At 53.0% G+C, this 19,744-nt stretch overlaps 2 protein-coding genes across 3 annotated transcripts; one reads left to right on the plus strand and one right to left on the minus strand.

The window, feature by feature from the left end:
* Positions 1-5,691: 5,691 nt before the first annotated feature.
* Dmrta2 (DMRT like family A2) lies at positions 5,692-10,272 on the minus strand. Its single transcript, XM_021161506.2, has 3 exons — positions 10,148-10,272; positions 8,068-8,631; positions 5,692-6,852 (listed from the first exon to the last, which is right to left on the minus strand). Exons 2-3 carry the CDS (start codon positions 8,621-8,623, stop codon positions 5,804-5,806), a joined length of 1,605 nt encoding a protein of 534 aa, XP_021017165.1. The 5' UTR covers positions 8,624-8,631; positions 10,148-10,272; the 3' UTR covers positions 5,692-5,803.
* Positions 10,273-10,280: 8 nt separating this feature from the next.
* LOC147004236 (uncharacterized) lies at positions 10,281-12,657 on the plus strand. Of its 2 annotated transcripts, none has more exons than XR_015047233.1 (3): positions 10,281-11,141; positions 11,419-11,571; positions 11,737-12,657. XR_015047233.1 is itself a non-coding variant. In XM_085838415.1 (3 exons), exons 1-3 carry the CDS (start codon positions 11,091-11,093, stop codon positions 12,113-12,115), a joined length of 495 nt encoding a protein of 164 aa, XP_085694541.1. In that variant the 5' UTR covers positions 10,741-11,090; the 3' UTR covers positions 12,116-12,657. The 2 variants fall into 2 exon arrangements, 1 of the variants encoding a protein (XP_085694541.1); XM_085838415.1 differs by having other exon boundaries at positions 10,741-11,141; positions 11,825-12,657.
* Positions 12,658-19,744: the final 7,087 nt, after the last annotated feature.

Genomic DNA, 19,744 nt, shown 5'->3' on the forward strand with positions numbered 1-19,744 from the left:
ACTGGATTGAGCAGGCATTCCCTGTCCTGAAGGCCCAGGTTTCCAGCAGGCTCTCCTCCCCGGCAGAAGCCCAGGTACCTGAGCTCCAGCTGCAGCACCGCCGCCCACCCCCAGCCCGCGTGCTCCCACGAAGGCACTCGGTATTCTTCCGCAGACCCATTTTATCCTATCTTTTGGCTTGTGTGGTTTGGTTAGGCCAATTGGCATCCGGTCCCTCTGCAGAGGTGAGGCCATCACTTAGCCTCAGCCTTGCAGTCATGAGACTGGTTCCAGGGAAGAGGAGACAACGTATTCACAATGTGTCGGCTCCAAGATGGTTTATTCAGATACGGGAGAGGGGAATGGAGCATCAGCCTGGAGCCACAGGCAGCCAGGACAAGCCCTTCTCTCTTCATTTGGAGAGAGGCTGCCTGACACCCCGGGGTACAGCTGATCTAATGCCTGCTCAGCCCGTGAACTCCTCCGCTGTTCTCAAGATGCACATTTAGTTTTACAATTTCACAAGGAAGGAGGAGAAGGGGGGGGGAGGAAGAGGAAGAATAAATCATTTCAAGTCAGTGTGACCTTGGTGACATGTCATGAGAAGATTACAATCTTGCAGTATTTTCTGACCTGTAAATGTTAGGTTATAAAAGGCCACACGACTTTCCCCTTGCTTGGTGGAGCACCTGCCTCAGAAACACGAGTTGCCATGAGAAAAGCCTGACCTCCTGAGGCCACCATGAGTGACGGACTACATACTGCAGCCCAGACACAGTCAGCCATAACAAGGCATCAGACTTGTGACTGTCAGCGTCAACCTCAGCTCCTCCAGGCCAACACACACATCAGCCTAATGTCACCACAGGGAATGGAAGTCTAGAGTACATGGAGCAAAAGAAAAAAAGTCTAACATAAGATAATAAGGTGTTTCTTGTTTTAAGTTATTAAATTTGGAAACATTTATTATCCAACAAAAGAAACAGCAGGTACAGGGCAGGACCAAGTGCACTAAACTGGGCAGCGACTGATATAGTTTTTAGCGGGAGGTAAAGCTTGAAGAAGTCACAGGTACAGCTACAAAACCCTGAGAAGGGCCTGCCCAAGTGAGCAGCGAGAAGCTCGATCATTACTCCAGTCATAATAAATCTACCTGAGAAACCGAGGCTTGGAGTTGAGAAAAGTCCTCAGAATGAGAGGGTGGTGGTAGAAGGACTTTCTAAGCAGAGGGGACCTGTGGGTACAAAAATGGGAGTCTGAGAAGCTTGGAGTAACTGGGGAGTACAGGCCCAGAGAGTCGGGACAAAGGGAGAGAAAAGCAGCAGAACTGAACGGGTCAGAGAGCAAATAAGGGGCAGAATGCTGAAAGGGAGTTACTCTACCCCCAAGGAGCCCTGAAATCTGAGCCTCACAGTTAAGTCCAGCGAGGGCTGCCTAGGGTCCTGTCCCAGAACTACGGCTTTTATAGGGTGCAGAACGTTAAGAAAATGATTATAAGAGGCCGTTCTCTTGGGGTGAACAGAAACAGTGAGAAACTCCACCCTGACCCCAGGCCCACAGCCTCCCCCAGTGTTTCTCTAGGGAGTCTTAGCCTCTCCTTCCCCACAAGCCCCTGCTGGAGCCCAGGGGTTGATTCTTCCCACCCTCATGTTCACCTCCAGATAATCTGTAAGCCTTCTAAACTGTATGTACAACAAACATTTTCTCTCTAATCTTGTCTCCGCTTAAGGGTCTCATACCATTAAACTGCTCTTCCCAGCCCAGACACCTGAGAATCCTCCAGGACCCCCTAGCCCTCAAAGCTGGACCAGCAGAGAAATCTGCCTCTCAGTGGCCACCTTCCTACTCCCACTGACCATTTTCTGCACTATCTCGGGTTTTCATGTCTCCACTTCAGAAAGGTTCGTCCTTTCTCCAGAGAATCTACAGACCGCACTGTATCTCCCTCTGTGCTGCCCACGGCTCCCTGCACCTCGCTCTACCCACAATCCTCCGGCTCCTCAGGCAGAGATCCTGACATCTGATTTCAGTGTAGTCTCTATAGCCTCTGCTCAACCCACACCAACTTTGTAACCCTGTTCCGATTCTGCCCCATGTTGCCTGTACCCAGCTTCCTCTCTCCTTAGGAGCCTTTACAGAATCATCCTCTCCGGTGTGCTTGTGGACCTGTGGATCTGGGCAAAGACAGGACACTCAGGATTGACAAGCAGAACTCCATCCTACGGCCCAGTCCTTCTGAGGACCTTGCTTTTCTTTTTAAATGGGACAATTCCCGCACCAAAGGATAGAGAATCATAACAGTAAACACCTAGTGAGCAAGCACAAGCTAAGAGCTGTTTACACATTATTGACTCCTCCATGGTGCCCAGAGAAACAGACTATACTATTCGCACCATTTAATAGAGGTGGCAGCCAGGTTAAGCACCTGGCCTCACTTGCCTCCCTGGGGCAGCATTTCCGAGGCACAGAGCGGAATGCCTCTCCTCATGGTTTCAGTTACAACTACAGCGTCATTCCATCACCAACTGATGGTCTCAGACATACACTTGTAAAGTAGGTCTGGTAACTGAATGTAGCATACAGCTAGTGCATACTTTGTATGCGTCTTTGATAACCAGCCAGTGGTATAAGATGGCCACCAGCTCCTGACACCTTCTTACTTATCTGAAGCATGTTCAGTATAGGACCGGGCACACACTGGGCACTCGGTAGTGGTAGTGGAGGAGGAAAAAGATGACAAGTTTTCAATCGCTACTTCCCCCTCCCCCGAAGGACGCTTTTCCCCACCAGCCTGAGCTAACCACAGTGGTCTCAGTTTGAGTCTTCCCAGTGTCCAAGCCAAGGTCAGTTCCAGCTGGCTTCGTGAGAATTTGAGAATAAACGTGGACAACAGAAACCAGGGATTTGAGTCCAATGCTGCGTTCCCGACGCTGGCATTGGCTCCGCTGTCACCTCACCTGTCTAGCGAGGGCCTAGGGACCTCTCCCACCGTATGTCCCAAGTGCAGACCCTAGGAAAGAACGGGAGAGTGGGGGGGAGCCTAGTCTCTGGCTTGCCCCTGACCACTCCTTCACCAGGGTGGGAGTGACCTTGACCGGGCTCTGAACTGGGCTCTTCCAGGCCGGTCGTGGTGTCTCTCTTCCTGACTGCGCAGTAGGTTGTGAGTTGTGGGTCAGGGGCATGCCACCTTTGCCAGGCTCTGATTGACCGGCCTGAGTCACCAAGATGAGCGACACCAGGGAGAGGCTTCAGTAGACACCGCTGGGGGATTCCCTCTGCTCACGACCTAGCTTTACCATAGGTGCTGGGGGCCCCAGCTTAGGGCAGCAGCTATCTGGATCTTCCAGACAAGTCACAAAGGAACACAAAACCAACGTTTCTACGGACCCTCCACCGTGTGTCTGCAAAGTCACCTGTGTGCAAAGATCTAAGAGCAAAGTAGACCCACGGGCGCCTGGCGAGGACACGAGGAGGGGAGATCCTGACACTGGTCTTCGGGGCACGTTTCCTCCTCCCGAAAACAGGGCAATAAGGCAAACTTCGCTGAGGGTGAACTAAAAACAACCATCTCGAAACTCGCGGAGCACAGATATTCTTGGGAATAAACCGGGGCTTTGCTGCTTGCATTTGTCCTGAACACCTGCAAGCAATCCAGGCGCTTCAGGGGACCCAGTGTAGGTCACTCCTGAAACCAAGGGAGCTTGCGGATCTTAGCTTCTCCTTCCACACAGCCTACAATGGTTGGAGCAGAAACCTGGGTGGGGCGGTGGGAACTGGCGGACTGAGCTAGGCCTGGAGGGCTCAGGAAAGTTGGAGTGGGCGGTGGCTGGCCCCATAAACCCCCACCCCGTACCTCTCCTCTTTTCTTAACTTGCTCCGTTCATTTAACCCCTCCATCTTCATTCTTTCCCCGACTCATCTCTTTCTTGCCCGCATCTTTCTTTTCTCGCTCTCACCCCCTCCCTCCATCTCATCGTCACCCTCACACTTTATAACCAAACAGCCGAACCCCCTTTCCAATTAAAGTGGAATTAGGCAACTCAATCAAATTAGTTCCCTATTAAAGCCCTTCTTTATTAAACCGTTTTCTTGTCCTGCTATTAAGTTTCACCGCCTGGCGGAACTCGAGCCGGCCCCAGAAGTTTACCTTGGGATGTCTCCGGGCCCAGTCTAGGGGAGGGGGCACCCTATTTCCTGGAGTGGAGGAGTGACCCTGCGGAGAGCAGGAGGGAGGGATTTGAGGTCGGAGATAGGGGTCGGCAGAGGGGCAGCTAATTCGCAAGAGGTGCGCAGTGGCCTGGCCCGAAGGGGCGTCCTCCCCGCCACTCTCAGTGCACTGCATCTGGCGAAGGCGGCATTCTACGACACCGAATAACTCTCAGGCCGCAGGTCCTGGCAAAAGACGTGTCGCAGGTCGTCTCCCAGCCGCCCTGCCCAGCGCCCTGGACCCCAGAAATTCTCAAGAAGCCAAGAGTGAGGTGTGCGTCTAGGACCGCAGCTAGGTCATCTGCGCGGGGGAAGAGCCCAGGGCCCGGCCTGCGGTGCGGGAACCTGCGCCAGACCAGGCGACGCTCACCACGCCCTCGCGTCACCTTAACAGCAGGTTCCCAGCCGCGCCCCCCACTGCGCGGTCCCAGGCGCCACCCCGCAGCTTCCTGTCTGGGTTCCTTCAGGGTCCGGACACAGGCGCGATCCGTGACTTCGGGCCACCGCGGCCCCAGTGGGAAATTAAAAGTTTTTCCTCCCAGCCGCCTGAGGAGCGGAACGGGATTCGAGCGTTACTTTATTTAGAAAATAACATTTATTTCTAGCTCATACCTATGCAAAGGAAAGCACAAAGTGAGCAGCTGTGCGCAGCGTCGCTCGCTGGCGAGTCCGGGAGCTTCTGGCTCACTCACCCGACGCTCTATTCGTGCTTCAGCGCAGCCTGGACCGCTTTGGAGAACAGCCGCAGGCCGGTGGACCAGGGGTCGGCAGGGTACCTCCCCAGCGTACAGTAGATTTCAGCTATAAAACCCGATACGTACAATGTGCGAATAGTCTAATTTTTTTCCATTTTGTCCTTTTTTTTTTGCTTTGAGTTTTGAATGTTTTCCACGTTAATACCGAGGTCACCTACAGATTACAATTAATAACTTAGAATTCCATTTTATAACATTATACACTGGCTTGTATATATATATGTATAGATTATATATAGATTTATACATATATAAAAACTCACACTGCACCAAGGAAACCCATGCTTATCGGCATAAGCAACAAAGAGAGCGACAAATACCGCAACGAGGAAAGTGCACCTTAGAACGTCTCCTTTTTTTTTTTTTTTTTTTTACAATTGATACCGATATATATGTGTCCCAAAGACTCGAGTCAGTGCCAAGAGATGTATACATCCTAAATTTATATTTGTTAGAGCGGATTTTTTTTAAAAACGAAAGGGGGATGTGTATTGGAGGACACACAAGAGGCTGGTCCATCCTGCCATCCACCTGAGCGCGTGTTGGGGAGGCGAGCGGAGCAGAGGGAGCAGCAGGGGTGGGCGCGGCCGCAGTCGCCCTCGGGGTTCTTAGGGATCCCCAGCCAGGCGAGCAGGCCCGGGGGAAGGTGGCCCGAATCGGGGCGAGCACCCAGACCACAGGGCTCCTCTGGGGACACCTGCGCGGTCAGCCGAGGTGCTCCCACCCCCCACCCCCACACTCTCAAGCAAGTCCCTAAAGCCAACTGTGAGCGGAGGGCGCAGGGCAGGGCGAGGAGGGGCCTGCGGCTGGGGGAGCAGGCTAGGTCGCTGTTTCGGGGTGGCCGGGCTGCCTGGCCCCATACCCTACTGCTTCTCAGGGGTGCCGTTGACCATGGGCCCGTACAGCCCGCCCCCGTAGCCGGGCTCCTTGTGCACCGCAGCGGCGGCGGCGGCCGAGCGGTCGCGCATGAGGTCGCTGAAGGCGTAGTCCATGGGCGGCCGAAAACCGAGCGTGGGCACCAGGCCGGCCGTGGAGTAGGGCGCCATGAAGGCCAGGCCGCGGCTGTGGGCCGCCGCTGCGGAGTAGGCCAGGCGCAGGGGGCTTAGGCCGAGCGGCGCGCCCAGAGGGTAGGCGCCCGCGTCGGCGCCGAAGTGGCTGGCATTGGGCTGCAGCGGCGAGAAGGCGGAGCGGCTGCTGAGCGAGCCCAGCGCGCCGGGCGTCATGGCCCCGGCCAGCAAGGGTCTGTGGTGCGGGGGCGCGGCGGGCCCGGTCTGCAGCGGAGCGGGCAACCCGGCTCCCCCGGCGGCTGCGGCCTCCACGCGCCCGGGCCACGCGTCCTCCACCGCCGCGCTCACCGCGGCCTTCTCCAGCGGCGCGGCGGGGCCCAGGCCAGCCGCCAGGCCTCCGCGGTGGTGGTTGAGCACCTGCTCGATGGCCTGCACCACGTCGCCGCCACAGCCCTGCAGCACCAGCTCCAGGACGCCTCTCCGGTGGCCCGGGAAGACGCGCGTCAAGATGTCCAGCGGCGTCCGCTGCCGCGGCCCGGGCCCGCCGCCCAGCCCCGGAGTCGGTGCGGCCTCGGCTTCTTCTTTGTCAGCCTCCGAACCTGATTCGGAACCCAGGGGGCTGGAGGAGCCGGGGCTGTCCTCCTCGCCGCCACCGCCGGCGCCCGCGCTCCCAGGACAGCTGCCACCCGCCTCCTTGGAGGCCCGGGCCAGAGGCGACCCGGAAAAGGACTCGCCGTCTCCGTTCTCCGAGCCTGAGCCGGGCCGCACCTCCGGGGACGAGGTCCGGGGACCTGAGTCCGCGCCGTCGGGCGACAAGGGCTTCCCTGGCGGCGGCTGCGGACTGTCGGGGCGGCCGGCCTGAAGCAGAGTCTTGGGAAACAGATCAAACTTCTGCAACTTGGCCTCTGAGAGGAGGGAAAAGACGGAGACGTGAGGAGGGATTAAGAACACTGGACCCTTTTGAATGCCAGTTTCTTCTTGTTCCTCTCGACCTCCCAACTATTCTTGACAGGGCTCTGGTTTTATTTTTACCTCTTCCCAAAGATCCTACAGCTCTCCCCCTCCTCCTAGGTTCACGCTTCTTCTGTGCCCAGCCCCCTCCCCCACCCCGACCTGACACCCTGAAAACTTAATGTTCAGTATGCTCTTCCTACATCTGTGCCCTATCACCTCCATTCCCTTCCCATCTCACCCCGCCCTAGAGAAGTGGCTTTGTCAAGGTTCAAATCCGAGCAAACAGAACTTCTACCTATACCTCAGAGTATGTGGAAGACACTACTCACTCAGGCTGCCAGAGCCTTAGGCACTTCAACCTGGAGAGAGGGACCCTTAGGGGACTAGGTCCTTAGCCTCTCTACAGACAAAATAAATTACATCCTATTTCTAGACCACATTTTCCAAAACTCCTAAGAAATGTCCTTTTTCCAAAGAGTCTGAGAGCCGGGGGCCCGTCCCATTGCCCAACTGCCTCCCTCACCTTCGTGTCAAAAAGGTGGGCTTATGCGGGGAGTAGACAGAGCAAAGGAAAGGGACCCGAGAAAAAGGAAAAAAAAAAGTGCCAACTATGAGAAACCAGGCGTGCACGAGAGAGAAACGGAGCCAGAGCGAGGGGAACGCAGAGAATGTTTTGTCAGAAATGCCTTAGGAACAGGAGGAAAGGAATCTTGCTGAGAAACGAAAGAGGGCGTCTCCAGTACTTAGGGAAGTAGTGCGGATTAGAAGGATTGCCAGGGTCTTTTCAGAAGAGTTGGGAAGAAAAGAGAGAGGTGGCCTGTAAGAAGCTCAGAGCAGAACAGATGGGCGGCTTCCGGGCTGCCAGGGGAGACGGCCCAGCTAAATGAGTTAGGCAGTAACTAAGGACCTGCCCCCTAACAAGAGTAAGGCTAAAGTGTTGCCTTGGGGCCTGGGGTGAGGGCGAGGAAGAAAGTATAAAAACTGCTGGCAGGGCAGAGAGTTTATGAGTGGGTGGAGAGCCACAGTTAAGTAGTTGGGGCATCTAAGGAAGGGAGCTGCGCTTTGTCAGGGAGGGAACAAGCCACTAGGCCTCGCACACCAGCCCTGTGTCCCCTGGGCTCCTCCTTCCAGACCCCACCCCACCCCCAGTGTGGCCATGCTCTCACCTGCGCCCCCTGCGCCCCCAGCGCCCCCTGCACTCCCCGCGGGCGCTCCAGTTCCCGGCCCCCCGCCGTCGGTGGCGCAAACCGAGCCAAAGACTTCGTAGGCAGGCCGCGGGGGAATGATGCCGTTGGCGGCGGCCAGCGCCAGGCCCTCGGCAGTGCCGTACAGCAATTGCAACTCGCGCGCCTCGTTCTCCTCCTGCGCCTGCTGCCTGCGCAAGGCCACCTGAGCCGCCATGACGCGCTGGCGCTCGGCGATGAGCGTACACTTGGCGCACAGGCAGTCCTTCCAGCGGCAGTAGCGCTTGTGGCCCTTGAGCGCGGACACCACTCCGTGGTTGCGGCAGCGCGCGCACTTGGGGGTCCGCGGGTACTTCTCCGCTGCCCTCAACAGCAGCGGCGGCGCCCGCAGCAAGCCTCCGGCCACGCTCACTGGTAGCGATGCTGCGGCAGCTGCCGCCGCAGCCACCGATGCCACCGATGCCACGGGTGGTCCCGTCGCTGTCGCTGCTGCTGTCGCCGCGCCGGGCACGCTGGGCAGCTCCGAGCGCAGCTCCATGGCTGGACCTAGCGTGGGGAAAGTGGGGAGACCTGAGTCAGGGTGGTACAGTTACTAGGCTTAAGCACGGCCTGCAGAAACCCATTTTGGGAAACTTTGGTTGTACAAGTTTAACTAAACTTGTTGCTGTCAAACTGCTGGGGAGGCGCTCTGGAACCTCCCTGTAAACAGAACACCCCCACCCCCACCTCTGACCTCTAATATCTGACTACACGTGTAAGATTTCGTTTGAATCAGTAGTTCCGCCAAGGGGAAAAAACAAGACAACGTTTGGAAGTCATTGGTGCAGTTGAATGTAAAGAGGATTTGGAAAGAAAATATTATGCCCAAAGCTTAGGTTAATTGGGGTGAGCCGAGAAAAGAGAAATATTTGCCTGAAAGGGACTCAGATTACAGAGAAAACTTGGGACCAACAAGCGGATGTCAAAGGCAAAGCAAGAAAAAAAGGGAGCAAAATGATCCCGTTTGGTGAACAGGTGAAGAGGAGAGAAATGTGCAGGCGGGGTGAGGAGGTGAACAGGTTGGGCTGGGGTCTTATTTGTAGCTTTCAATGTGGAAGCAGAGGAATTCGAGCGAAAAGGAACTGAAGAATTTCTTCCTGTTAGAAGTAGGGTAAGAACTAAAAGACAAAACTTGGAGGCAAAGTTCGGCTTATGGCCCTGGGATCACAGCCAAAAGAATTCTGCAAATACTGTGGTCTGAGCCTCTAAAGGGTTAGGATCTATTCCACAGAACTGAGTGTAGGAGAGCTGAGGAGAGAGAAAAGCCATCGGAAGAAACTTTCTTTGGACTGGCCACCCTAGCTCAAAGATTAGTTGAATAACAAGAAAAACATCCAGAAACAGCTGACAAGGCGACCCGGACTGAGTGAGGTCCACCGAGAGCGACTGCGCTGCGTAGGAAAAAAATCTCCAGCAAAAGGTAGGGCGGGGATAGGGCGAAACCTGTGGCTTGGGGGTTAGACTTTTAGTCTGGAGTAGTCAGAGGAAAGCACACCTTCAGAAAAGTTAGACTTTGCAGGAGCCGGAGTCCTTTTGCTGCTCAACGCCTCTTACCCAACCCCCACCCCTCCCAGTTTAGGGACAGAGTCCTCAGACACGCCCTCCTCATCCTGGGACCTCTTGGGACCCCGCTTGTGCGCAGGTTCCAGAGTGTTGGTCTCAGATCAGGGTTCTGGGACTTGAACAATCCAGCAGGCCTCAAAGGAGGACAGGAAGTCGCCTCCGAAACTGACCCTGAAGGGACCGGAGAGTCCCACCTGCGCCGCAGCTGCAGAAGGCCCAGCAGGCCCTGCTCCTGGCTTCCGCCGCGGCCTCCACTCTCCGCCACGCAGCCCGGGTCCCCGCCAGAGCCGGGAGCCGCTCCTGGGGTCCCGGTCTGGGAATCCCAGAGTTCCGTGTGCTCCGAGGCCTCTTCCCCCTGACCCTCAAGCACTCAATGCCCAAGGCCCGCAGGGCCTGGGCCTCGCCCTCGGGGGCCACCGACCCAGTCGCCTCCCCTGCTCGGCCGCCGGCCCTCCCCTACCTGCCTCGAGCTCCGGGCTCCTCCTCCGTTGGCACAGCACGCGTCGCCCAGCTCGGCTCGCGCCTCGGCTCTCTCGGCCTCGTCCCTCTGCCCCCGGCCCCTTCTCAGACCACGTCACCCTCCTTCAGCCACCATGTCCGAACTTCCGAACCCCTCTGGGAACACAGCAGTCCAACACCCCGGAGGGGCCTCGGGGCTGGGGGCCTGGCCGGGGGCGGGCTGGTTGCAACCCGCGTCCCCTCGGTGCGCTCCGGACGCTGCGCTCGCCCCGGGCCGGGTAGTCCGGCGCTGCCAGCTCTCAATGAGCCGCTCGCCCGCTCTATTGTTGCTCCTCAGGGCTCCATTAGACAGAATTGGACAACAATGTGGCGCCTGCCATTGGCCAAGGGAGACAGTCGGCGCTCTGATTGGCCGGGCCCGCGCCCGGGGAGCCCCTCATTCTACAGTGTCCGAAATATTCGAAACTCCGCACGCTCTGCTGAGTGCCTGCGGGATGGGAGGGGGCGCCAGGGAAGGAGTGCGCGAGGAGGAGCGTTGCAAATGTCGTGACAAGAAGTTTCCGTGCGCCCGAGAGCGTGTGAATTGCTCCTAATTACCGTGTCCGGTGCGCCTCTCCGCGTAGACGTGTGTAACCCCTCTACTCCTGGGGCTCCGGCTCCACTGAGCCACTCTCCCTTGGCCCGGGGCGCTTGGCAAGGCCCAGCTTCCCAAGTGGCCCCGGAGGCCTGGGGCGGGACAGGAGCAGGTGACAATTCAATTACCGCTGTCGAAGTGGGAGTGGAACCCGGGTGCCCGGGTGGGGGAGGGAGGGCGTTCACCGCAGACTTGCCAAGATGGTTTTTGCTGGCTTCCTTCTGACCGTGACCGTGTGTTTCCACGTCCGACGGGCTCCGAGGTAGTTGAGAGCCGGTTTGCTCCCTTCCCCCGCCCTCTATCACCTTTAATGCTTAGTTCCTTCGTTTGCAAAGTCCTGACACCGTGGGCGTCACGGAGGGTAAGTGCGATTTGTAAGGATTTGTGTTTTCAAGCTAGGAGCTCAGGGGAGGAACGTGGGTCCAGCGCTGCAGCTTCTACTCTCCCTGCGCCCCTGCCCTGTCCCTCGGCCCCCTGTGCCCTCCTTGCCTTTCCGAATTTCTCTGCATCTTGCTGCCCTTTTGTGTGTGTGTGTGTGTGTGTGTGGAATTCTTTTTGTGGCTCTTTGAAATTAACAAAGTTTACTTGTAACTTTTTTTTTTAAACGAAAGTAAAAAGCCGCCTTTGCCACTCCCCAGATCCTCTGGAGGCTGGAGGCACCGGCCAGACGGTCAGACCCATCAGCCCACAAGACTTCCGCAGGGGGCGAGGGCACTGGACCTGCTTTGACTTGGCCTTCCTCAATCCGTGCTGACGTCACGGCCCGAGAACCCCTTGGGTCTGCGGAGGAGGTAACAAGTTCGAATTTTGTATCTCTTCCTAGTTATTCCCATCTGTTACTGATGTTTAAGTCCTTGGACTGCGTCGCCCTCGAATTCTCCAGCTCGGACTTTTCCTTTGCCTTTGAGGCTAACATTCTGTTACTCTCATTTTTGTTTTCTACTTTTCTCCTTCAGAGTAAAGAAAATTCGTTTAAATGAAATGCGAAACTATCTCCTTACTCCCTTTCCGATCCCTGCCGCGCGTTTTGGCATTGATTTTTAGAAACCCTTGGGCGTCGGAAGTCGGGTCTCTGCCACTGCAGACGGTCATCTGCTAGGCGCCCAGAGCCTGCCTCAGGAGGACCCGCGGCTGGGACTGGAAAGAAGAGGAGATCAGCAGGACCTCAAAGCAGAACCGTGGGCCTGCAAGGGTCAGGATGCGCTCCGCCCAAGGAGCCAACTGAGGATCCGACTGGGGGAGACAAGAAGGGGAGAGCCTCAGAATCTAGCAGACAGCTTCCAGAAAGTTCCAGGCCTGTTTCAAAGGAGCCTGAACACGAATAATATAGAATAACAGCCTGTTTGCCCGCCACAGGGAAAGTTCTCCAGAGCCGGGAGAAAGGGTTTGATAGGGAGTTAAGGGTCTCGAGATCCCCAGGGGTCAGAGGGTAGAATAACTCTGACTAAGCCCGAGTGCTGGCCTGTGGAAGGGAGGGGCAGGGAGGCTTCGCTTCGCGTGCTGCCAGATTCCACGCGAGGCTTCTACCCGCCTGCTTTTAGAGCTTATGGTGGGAATATTTCAGAAAAAAAAATGTGGACCCCAAAACAAAATAACCTAACCAGATCCGCTTAGTTTTCTGGGAAGGGTGGCCTGAGGCTTGCGCACTTAGATGTCCTGACACTTAGATGAACTCGCGGGAGACGGGAGACGACAACGGGTTACCGGAACCCCAGCTCTTGCTTTGAGGTGGATCGAACCTGTTTTGTCTTGTTTTGTTTTGTTCTCCTTTCCCAGAGACAGGGTTGTTTCATAGTGTAACAAGCCCTGCCTAGACTCGCTTTGTAGACCAGGCTGGACTCGAACACACAGAGATCCGCCTGCCTCTGCCTTTCCAGTGCTGGGATTAAAGTCGTGAGCCACCATGCCAGGCTGAACTTCCTTTTCTTAAAAGGCAGGAGGTATCGCATCCTGCAAACCAGCTCAGGCCAAACCACAGGGTGTACCCAGATTCGAGTGCTCTTTCCTCTAGTTGATATCTCCCCGGGTCTGAGTTTCCAAGCTCTCTTTTCCCAAGTCGCCGATGGGGGCGTTCACGTGAAGAATTAAGGAAGGAATCAGGAAAAAAAAAAAGCCTGTTCTGGACTGAGAGAACCATGCCCCCATGTCGGCTTCCCAGGCCCTTCCTGATTGTTAGTTAGCTTCTGCTGATATGAGCCCTGCCCAAAATGGAGAGGACTGGAAGTGATGACCCAGCTAAGCCTCTAGCCTTAGGGAGCACATATCCAACAGGAAGTCAACGAAGACCCATCACCACCACCAACACCACCACCACCACCACACATCCCAACAGAACTCCACCCTTAGGACCTCAGTGCAGGGTCGGACACACCTTCATGTACACACGGGGTGAGGGGTGCGCTCACCTCTGACGTTCTCCCACCCAAGGGACCCTTTCAAAAAGTTTAACTCCACAGTGTGCTCTCTTAAACATGTTCGCCTGTGGACCCAGCCAAACCTGCAGGGTTCCACGTCGCGAATGTGCACACTCAGCACCGGGAATATCCTCAAGCAATATTATGCTAGTGCATAGAGCCCCAGACCTTCTCCGCCTGCCGGGACCGGGCAGAAAAAGCCCAAGACCGACCAACCGCCACTCCAAAGGAAGTGACTGACAGTGAGGACCCAGCTCACACTTTCAGAAGTGTCCTCAGCTCAGAATCATCTGCTGAGGAGTCTGCCCGGTGGGTGGGGATGGGGTGTGTGCACCCAGCCAAGAAGTCCTCCACACCCTCATGCTCGATCGACGCCATCTATCACTCACGGCCACTCCACAGCAGAGGCCCAGAGGGAAGGCCCAGGTGGGGGCCAGGGATGACGCGGGGTTGGGGGCCCAAGAGTGAAGATTCTGTACTACTGACTAGGAGAAGGGCTGGGGGTATCAATGGGAAGCATTGACTTTTGCGCTGTTTGCCCGCGGCCTCGGAGCGAGCAGACGCCATCTGTTTGCCGGCTGCGACGCGTCCCGTTTAATTACCCTCCCGGCAGCCTAATAGAGATGATATTAAACTAAATCTTTCTGACATTAAAAGTAATTATCCCCAAACCGGTGGCTCCGGGACGGAGTTGCCCCTCCCGTATAGACCCCTTTCCAAAGCTCTGGATTCCGTTGGTTTGGCTCAAATTCTACACCTGGGAAGGGGCTGGAGGAAGAAGAAGGCGCCCTGGGAGACAGTGTCTCCGAAGGCAGGCGTTCCTGACAAGCGTTTTCCCGCACCATAGTGGCTCCTGTTCCTGCTTGGACGCAGGCGTGGACGCCAGCACACGAGACATTTTTCTCCAGTCTTTACTGATTAAGCCCTCCAGTCGTGCGTGCCCAGCGCGAATGGTGAGAGGGCAGCCTGGTTCTGTTGAAAGGACCCTTGGTGGAAGGCCTATGCTAGGGCCAAGAAAAGTCGACACAACTTTGGAGTTTGGAAACAAAACAAGGAACCACACTGCCCACTGTGGCTCTGGGCTTTTGCGTGTTCTTCCCATGAGGGCTCCAGCGTCTTGCACTTTCCCTGCAGTGATTTCTGAAGACCTATCTTCCCCCATTCGGTCCTATTATCTCACTTTTCAGGTGAGAAACCGACTCCTAGCTGGAAGGCAGTACAAATTTCACGAACTGAGTACCATTCCCTAACCACTTCTGCAAAGCTCTGGGTTCCACTTGAGGTTTTTCCCCTGCACCCTGGTGCTTCGCTTCTTTGGGGAAAGGGCACTGGACTGGACGTCTTACTCTCAAGCAGCAGGTGGAAGGGCCACCTGAGGGGAAGAAGGGACCGCACCGGTACAGATAGCAGGGGGGACAACACCAAGCCCCAATCAGTAGCCACAGCTACTGCCCTCCTAGGACAAGCCCTGCAAGGGAGTAGGAGTTGCCCAAGGTTTCAAGACTTTCTATTTTGAAGTGTCCCCCGTGTTTGCCACTCAGCTAAACCGTAGGTGTGGCCTGTGTTGCTTAGCACATGGTGCTTTTAGGAAGTGCAATGGCCCATTTCAGACCTGAGAGGCCCAAAGCGGTGAGGTGTCACCAGACCAGTCATCAGAGACCAGACCCAGTGTCCAGTCGTAGGCCCTTGTCCCTTCACCTCAGTTCTGAGTATACTGTGGGACTTAGCGATTGCTTTTAGGGTTGATTTCTTTAAATTCAGCAGTTATTCGAGGAAAACGGAGAATCTGGCCACTCGTGCACGTGTTGAGTCTCTATAATGTGCCCTGCTCTCAAAGGAGTAGAGATTAATTACTTGTAACGCATTCCTACAGAGTTGACTGATCAACTAGGCACATGGTCACACACCGTTGACCTCAGGGCAGAGCAGTAGGTGTGAAGGGGCTTCCTGAAGGGACCCTTGATATGAGCATCAGCTCTCCCAAATGGACTCTGCCAGTGCTTGTTCTCATAAAGTAAATATCTTACAGACGTTTTAGAAAATGTAGCAGAATATATTTTGGTGTATATCTTTGTAAACTATTTTTGTGTGCTCATTTACCAATATATGCACCATGTTTACAAATATAAGCATTTTTCATAATCTTTAAAAGAATTATGGATGTATCATGTTTAGCCAATTAGTTAAATAGTCTCCATTTTATGCTCTAATAACACTGCTATCATGAGCATCCTTTATGAATGTGACCAATTATTTCCTTAGGATAAATTACTAGAAATAAGATCGAGTGATCAGAGGCGCTCTCTCTCTCTCTCTCTCTCTCTCTCTCTCTCTCTCTCTCTCTCTCTCTCAGGCGCTTGATAGCTACCTGACAAGCAGCCTTCAGGCAAGGTGCTCAACAGATGCGTCTTGGGATCTTTTTAATCTTTGTTAATTCAAGCAAGGAGTATCTCACAGGCATTGCAATTTACATTTTCTTCGTTTTTTTATTTCTTAGTCATTGTGGTCCATTTAAAAATAACCTGCATTAGTCCTTTAAAGAATTAGGGCTACCTTACTTTAGCTTAGCTCGGTAGCCATGTACACAGCCAAAGCAGCAGTACTCTCCTTTCTGCCATGTCTGCTCCATCTCTTCATTCTGGGCTACAAGCTTTCCTATTACTATCCTGGGGCTTTACACTTTTTTTGTGTGTTGAGGTAGGCATGCTTGTTAAATTTCTCTTAAAAATGGTGTATATTTATAGTATCTTAAAGGTTTTCCAGTTTTAAACTTCTAAGATAATTTATTACCTATATATTTTACCCTTAGCTATTTTCATTACTTCTATAATTAGTTAAGTTGAAATTAGTTTTTATGGAAGGTGTAACTTTTCCCCCAAATTATTGGCCGGTTACCACAGGACTGTTTCATGATCTGCATGTGCCTCCCCCAGCCACACACATCCTGGCATCTCAGACGACCTTTCTTGGCTCAGGCACTTGTTTCTCCCATCTCCAGCGATCCAATTGTTGCACTTCTGTAATACTTGGGAGAGCAGGGCATACTACCACTTCCTGAGTCTTTGTTTTTCAAACTTCTCGTGTTTGTTTTTTTTTTTTTCAACACGGTAATCTAAACCAACATTTTATGAATTACAAATCTAATTAGTAAAATAAAAATTGACCCCTCCCATGATGTTTCTCTGTGTAGCCTTGGCTGTCCTGGAACTCACTCTGTAGACCAGGCTGGTCTGGAACTCAGAGATCCATCTGTCTCTATCTCCTGGAATTAAGATGCTGGAATTAAGGGCGTGCACCACCACTGCCAGGCAGGGTCTGTCATTTTAAATTACGTTGAGATTGTGCATCTTTGAGATAGGGGATGCTTTCACCCAGAACACAGTGACGTGTGTGTGTGTGTGTGTGTGTGTGTGTGTGTAATTCCCCCCCCCCCCCCCTACTGTTTCCTAAGCACACATCCTTGGTAGTACGCTATTTCAAACAGAATCTTTTCGCCCATTTTATCTAACTGCAAAAGACATGAGCTTAGGAAAGAAAGTCAAGGTGATTGGCAGGTCATTCTGAATTTGGAGGACCTTAGATTGGTGAGTTCAGGAGTTAGCTTCCAGGATGATAGATGCTCCAAGCCCAACTTAAAGCCTTGGCTGTGATATTGAGGCAGGACAGAAAGGGGAAATTAAGGCAGCATAGGTAAAGAGAGAAGTCCCTGGACCTAGAGTCCAGCTGAGTCAAGAATTCTGAGTGTAAAGGTCGTTACATTTCACTTCTACTGACAATGCCTGGCCTTGTGGGACTTGCAAGCTATCTCCGTGGTTGCCTCACAGTCATCTGAGATCCTGGGTCAGATCTAGGCTTGTTCCTGGGTCAGATCTGTATTGACCTTTCTTAAGAGTGCAGCAAGGAATAGCTGGTTGTGGAGAATTCCCAGCAGGCAGCATCTAGGACACAGACCAAACTGAAGAGGGAGGGATGAATTTGGACAGAAGCAAAAATGCGTGTAAGCCACAGGTCACCTTTCTTCTGTTTTTTTTTTTTTTTTTTTTTTTTTTTGGTTTTTCGAGACAGGGTTTCTCTGTGTAGCCCTGGCCTTTCTTCTGTTTTTATTCCTCCTGTGTTATTAATTTTTAACTCTGACCCCCACCCTGCATTTCCTGTTGTGTCGTAGAGTGTGGCTGTTAGGACCTGGCAGCTCCTACTTTCCTGACTTCCTTAGGGTCTGCCAGGCCCATCCATCTCCGATTTGGAACCTCATGACCTGCATTAGCTGATATAGATCCCAACATGCTCATGCTGCTTTCTCCCTCAGGTTTCCTTCCAATCCAGTTTCTGAGATGCCTCAACTGTCTCTTGTCAGTGTGGCCCATGCTGACTCTAGCGGCGTGTGTGTGTGTGTGTGTGTGTGTGTGTGTGTGTGTGTGTCCCAAGTGCTTCTGTGTCATCCTATCTGAAACCACACAATCACCTGTTGTCATCTCCAGTTACTATTAGAGGAAACTAAGATGGAACTATCAATAGGAAATAGAGAAGTGATCCGCCAGGATCACAGGGCAGGTGTGGGGATGGTTGAGAATGGTTTTTTACAACCAGAGAATGAATGGTTCTTTCCTATCAGTCCCCTGAGCTTCTCCAATGTTTGGAACCCCTTTGTTTGGTGGACTGACTGTGTGCTCATTGCTAGTTAAGCATCCCACACTCCCTTCCATCTTCTTAGCACCATGTTCACGTGGTCTGGGTTCAGCAGGGATATGGACCAGAGTCTTGTTTGCCCTTATCACACCTCCTCTGTAAAACGACGGAAAAATAACACTTCCATTAAGCATTCAGTAGTACAATGTCTTAAAGCCTGTGATGGGTTGAAGGATTAAATGCCCACTCCTTCACATGTGAATGCTTTTTAGGGTGGGGCTATTTAGGGGGGGGAAACTTGTGAGATGGAGGATAACACTGGAGTGGTCTGAGGATTTGCAGTTTAGCTTCCTATCCTGTTCTCTCTGCTTCCTGCGTATGGATGAAATCTGACCTCAGTACCTTCTGGCTGCCAGGCTGCCCCATATTCCTGCTGCAATGCCTTCCTGGATGGACTACGTCCACTCTGGAACTAAACCCCAACACAAACTCCTTGTCTACATTGTCCTTTGTTAGGATTTTATTTTATCGTATCATGTCTTATCAAGATTTCCTCTATCCTAGCAGCAGAAAAGTAACCAATATGAAGTCCTTCCTAGTGACTGGCACGGGCATTATTTACTAGGCAGGCACTATGCTACCCCTCAGAGGAAAAAAAAAATGTTCCTTTCTCGGTATCCTGTTTATCTCCATGAGAAGGGAGACCTGGCATCTAGTACCTGGAAACAGTAAGAACTTGGTTTTGAGTGGCTCTGATTCTGAACCCTAATCTGAAAATTCCTCACCAGAACCCGAAACCCAAATTCAGATGGATTGATGTGGCTGAATGACCTCTCAGCATACCCTGAATGCTCAAACTGTTTCTGACTCTCCCTGTCCCTCTCTGTCTTTCTCTGCCCATAAGCTTCATACATGTTCTGGAGGTTGCATTAACCAGAATACAAAACACAAAGCGTCCTTCCCACACAAGCAAGGAAGGAGCAGAACAGCCAAGGTCCACTCCAAGCCCTCTGGGAAGCATACTCTTACCCCTATATGCTCTCAGGGCATCTATTTGGGGGCTCACACCACAGACTTGACTCTTTACCAGACTCCCCCCCCCCCATGTGTGGTACCACTTTTATTGAAGAAAGCATATACTTCATTCTGCCTAAAACCTCACGTAACATGGAAGAAAGTCATGAAGAAATTGAAGCACGGAGGTGACAGCTATGCAAGCCAGTTCCTTACTGACATTTGCTATGGGTAAAGGCAGGTCTTATTGGAGACCGTAGACAAGCCAGTTCATTGCTCTGGTCCTCAGTTTTTCCATCTATAATATAAGGTTCTGAGCTAAACACCACAATGATGGAACTAGAAAGAGTGGTTTGAAGTGGAAATTTTTGGTTTCCAAATGGATGTTCAATAGAGTCTTTGGCACTCACCTCTGAAAATCAAGCAAGTTCCTGACTGCTTATTCTGACCCCCAAAACACAAGGAAAAGTTTCAATAAGGCTTGTTGCTAACATCTCAGAAAAGCCTTATGCAAATGTTACTCATGTGTGCTCATGGGAGGCAGGTAACATTTGCAGGGCCTGGACACCTGTGTCCAGAAGGCAGGCTCCATCCTGATGCTGCTGACGTCTCCCTTGGATAATTCTGGGGTCCTAGGCTGCCAAGTTCACCATGCTTCCCAATGGGACTTACCCAAAAAGCAGTTTTGACTCTAGCATTGTATAGGGAAGACTTCAGGTTTCTATGTTTCTGGGAAATCTCTAACACTGAAATTGGTGGTTCAAATCACTCCTGTCTGGGCATTTTAACCTGGGTAGAGGCTGAGAATCGAGTTTGTAAGGTTTCACTGAATGGATAAGCCAAGGATAACCTCATTTCTATAAGACAAGGGACACTTAAATAGTGCCAGTATGGTGAATAATTTTGGAAC

This window comes from Mus caroli, unplaced genomic scaffold (assembly GCF_978045245.1).
Source record: "Mus caroli unplaced genomic scaffold, Mus_caroli_1 scaffold_6, whole genome shotgun sequence".
NCBI lineage: Eukaryota > Metazoa > Chordata > Mammalia > Rodentia > Muridae > Mus > Mus caroli.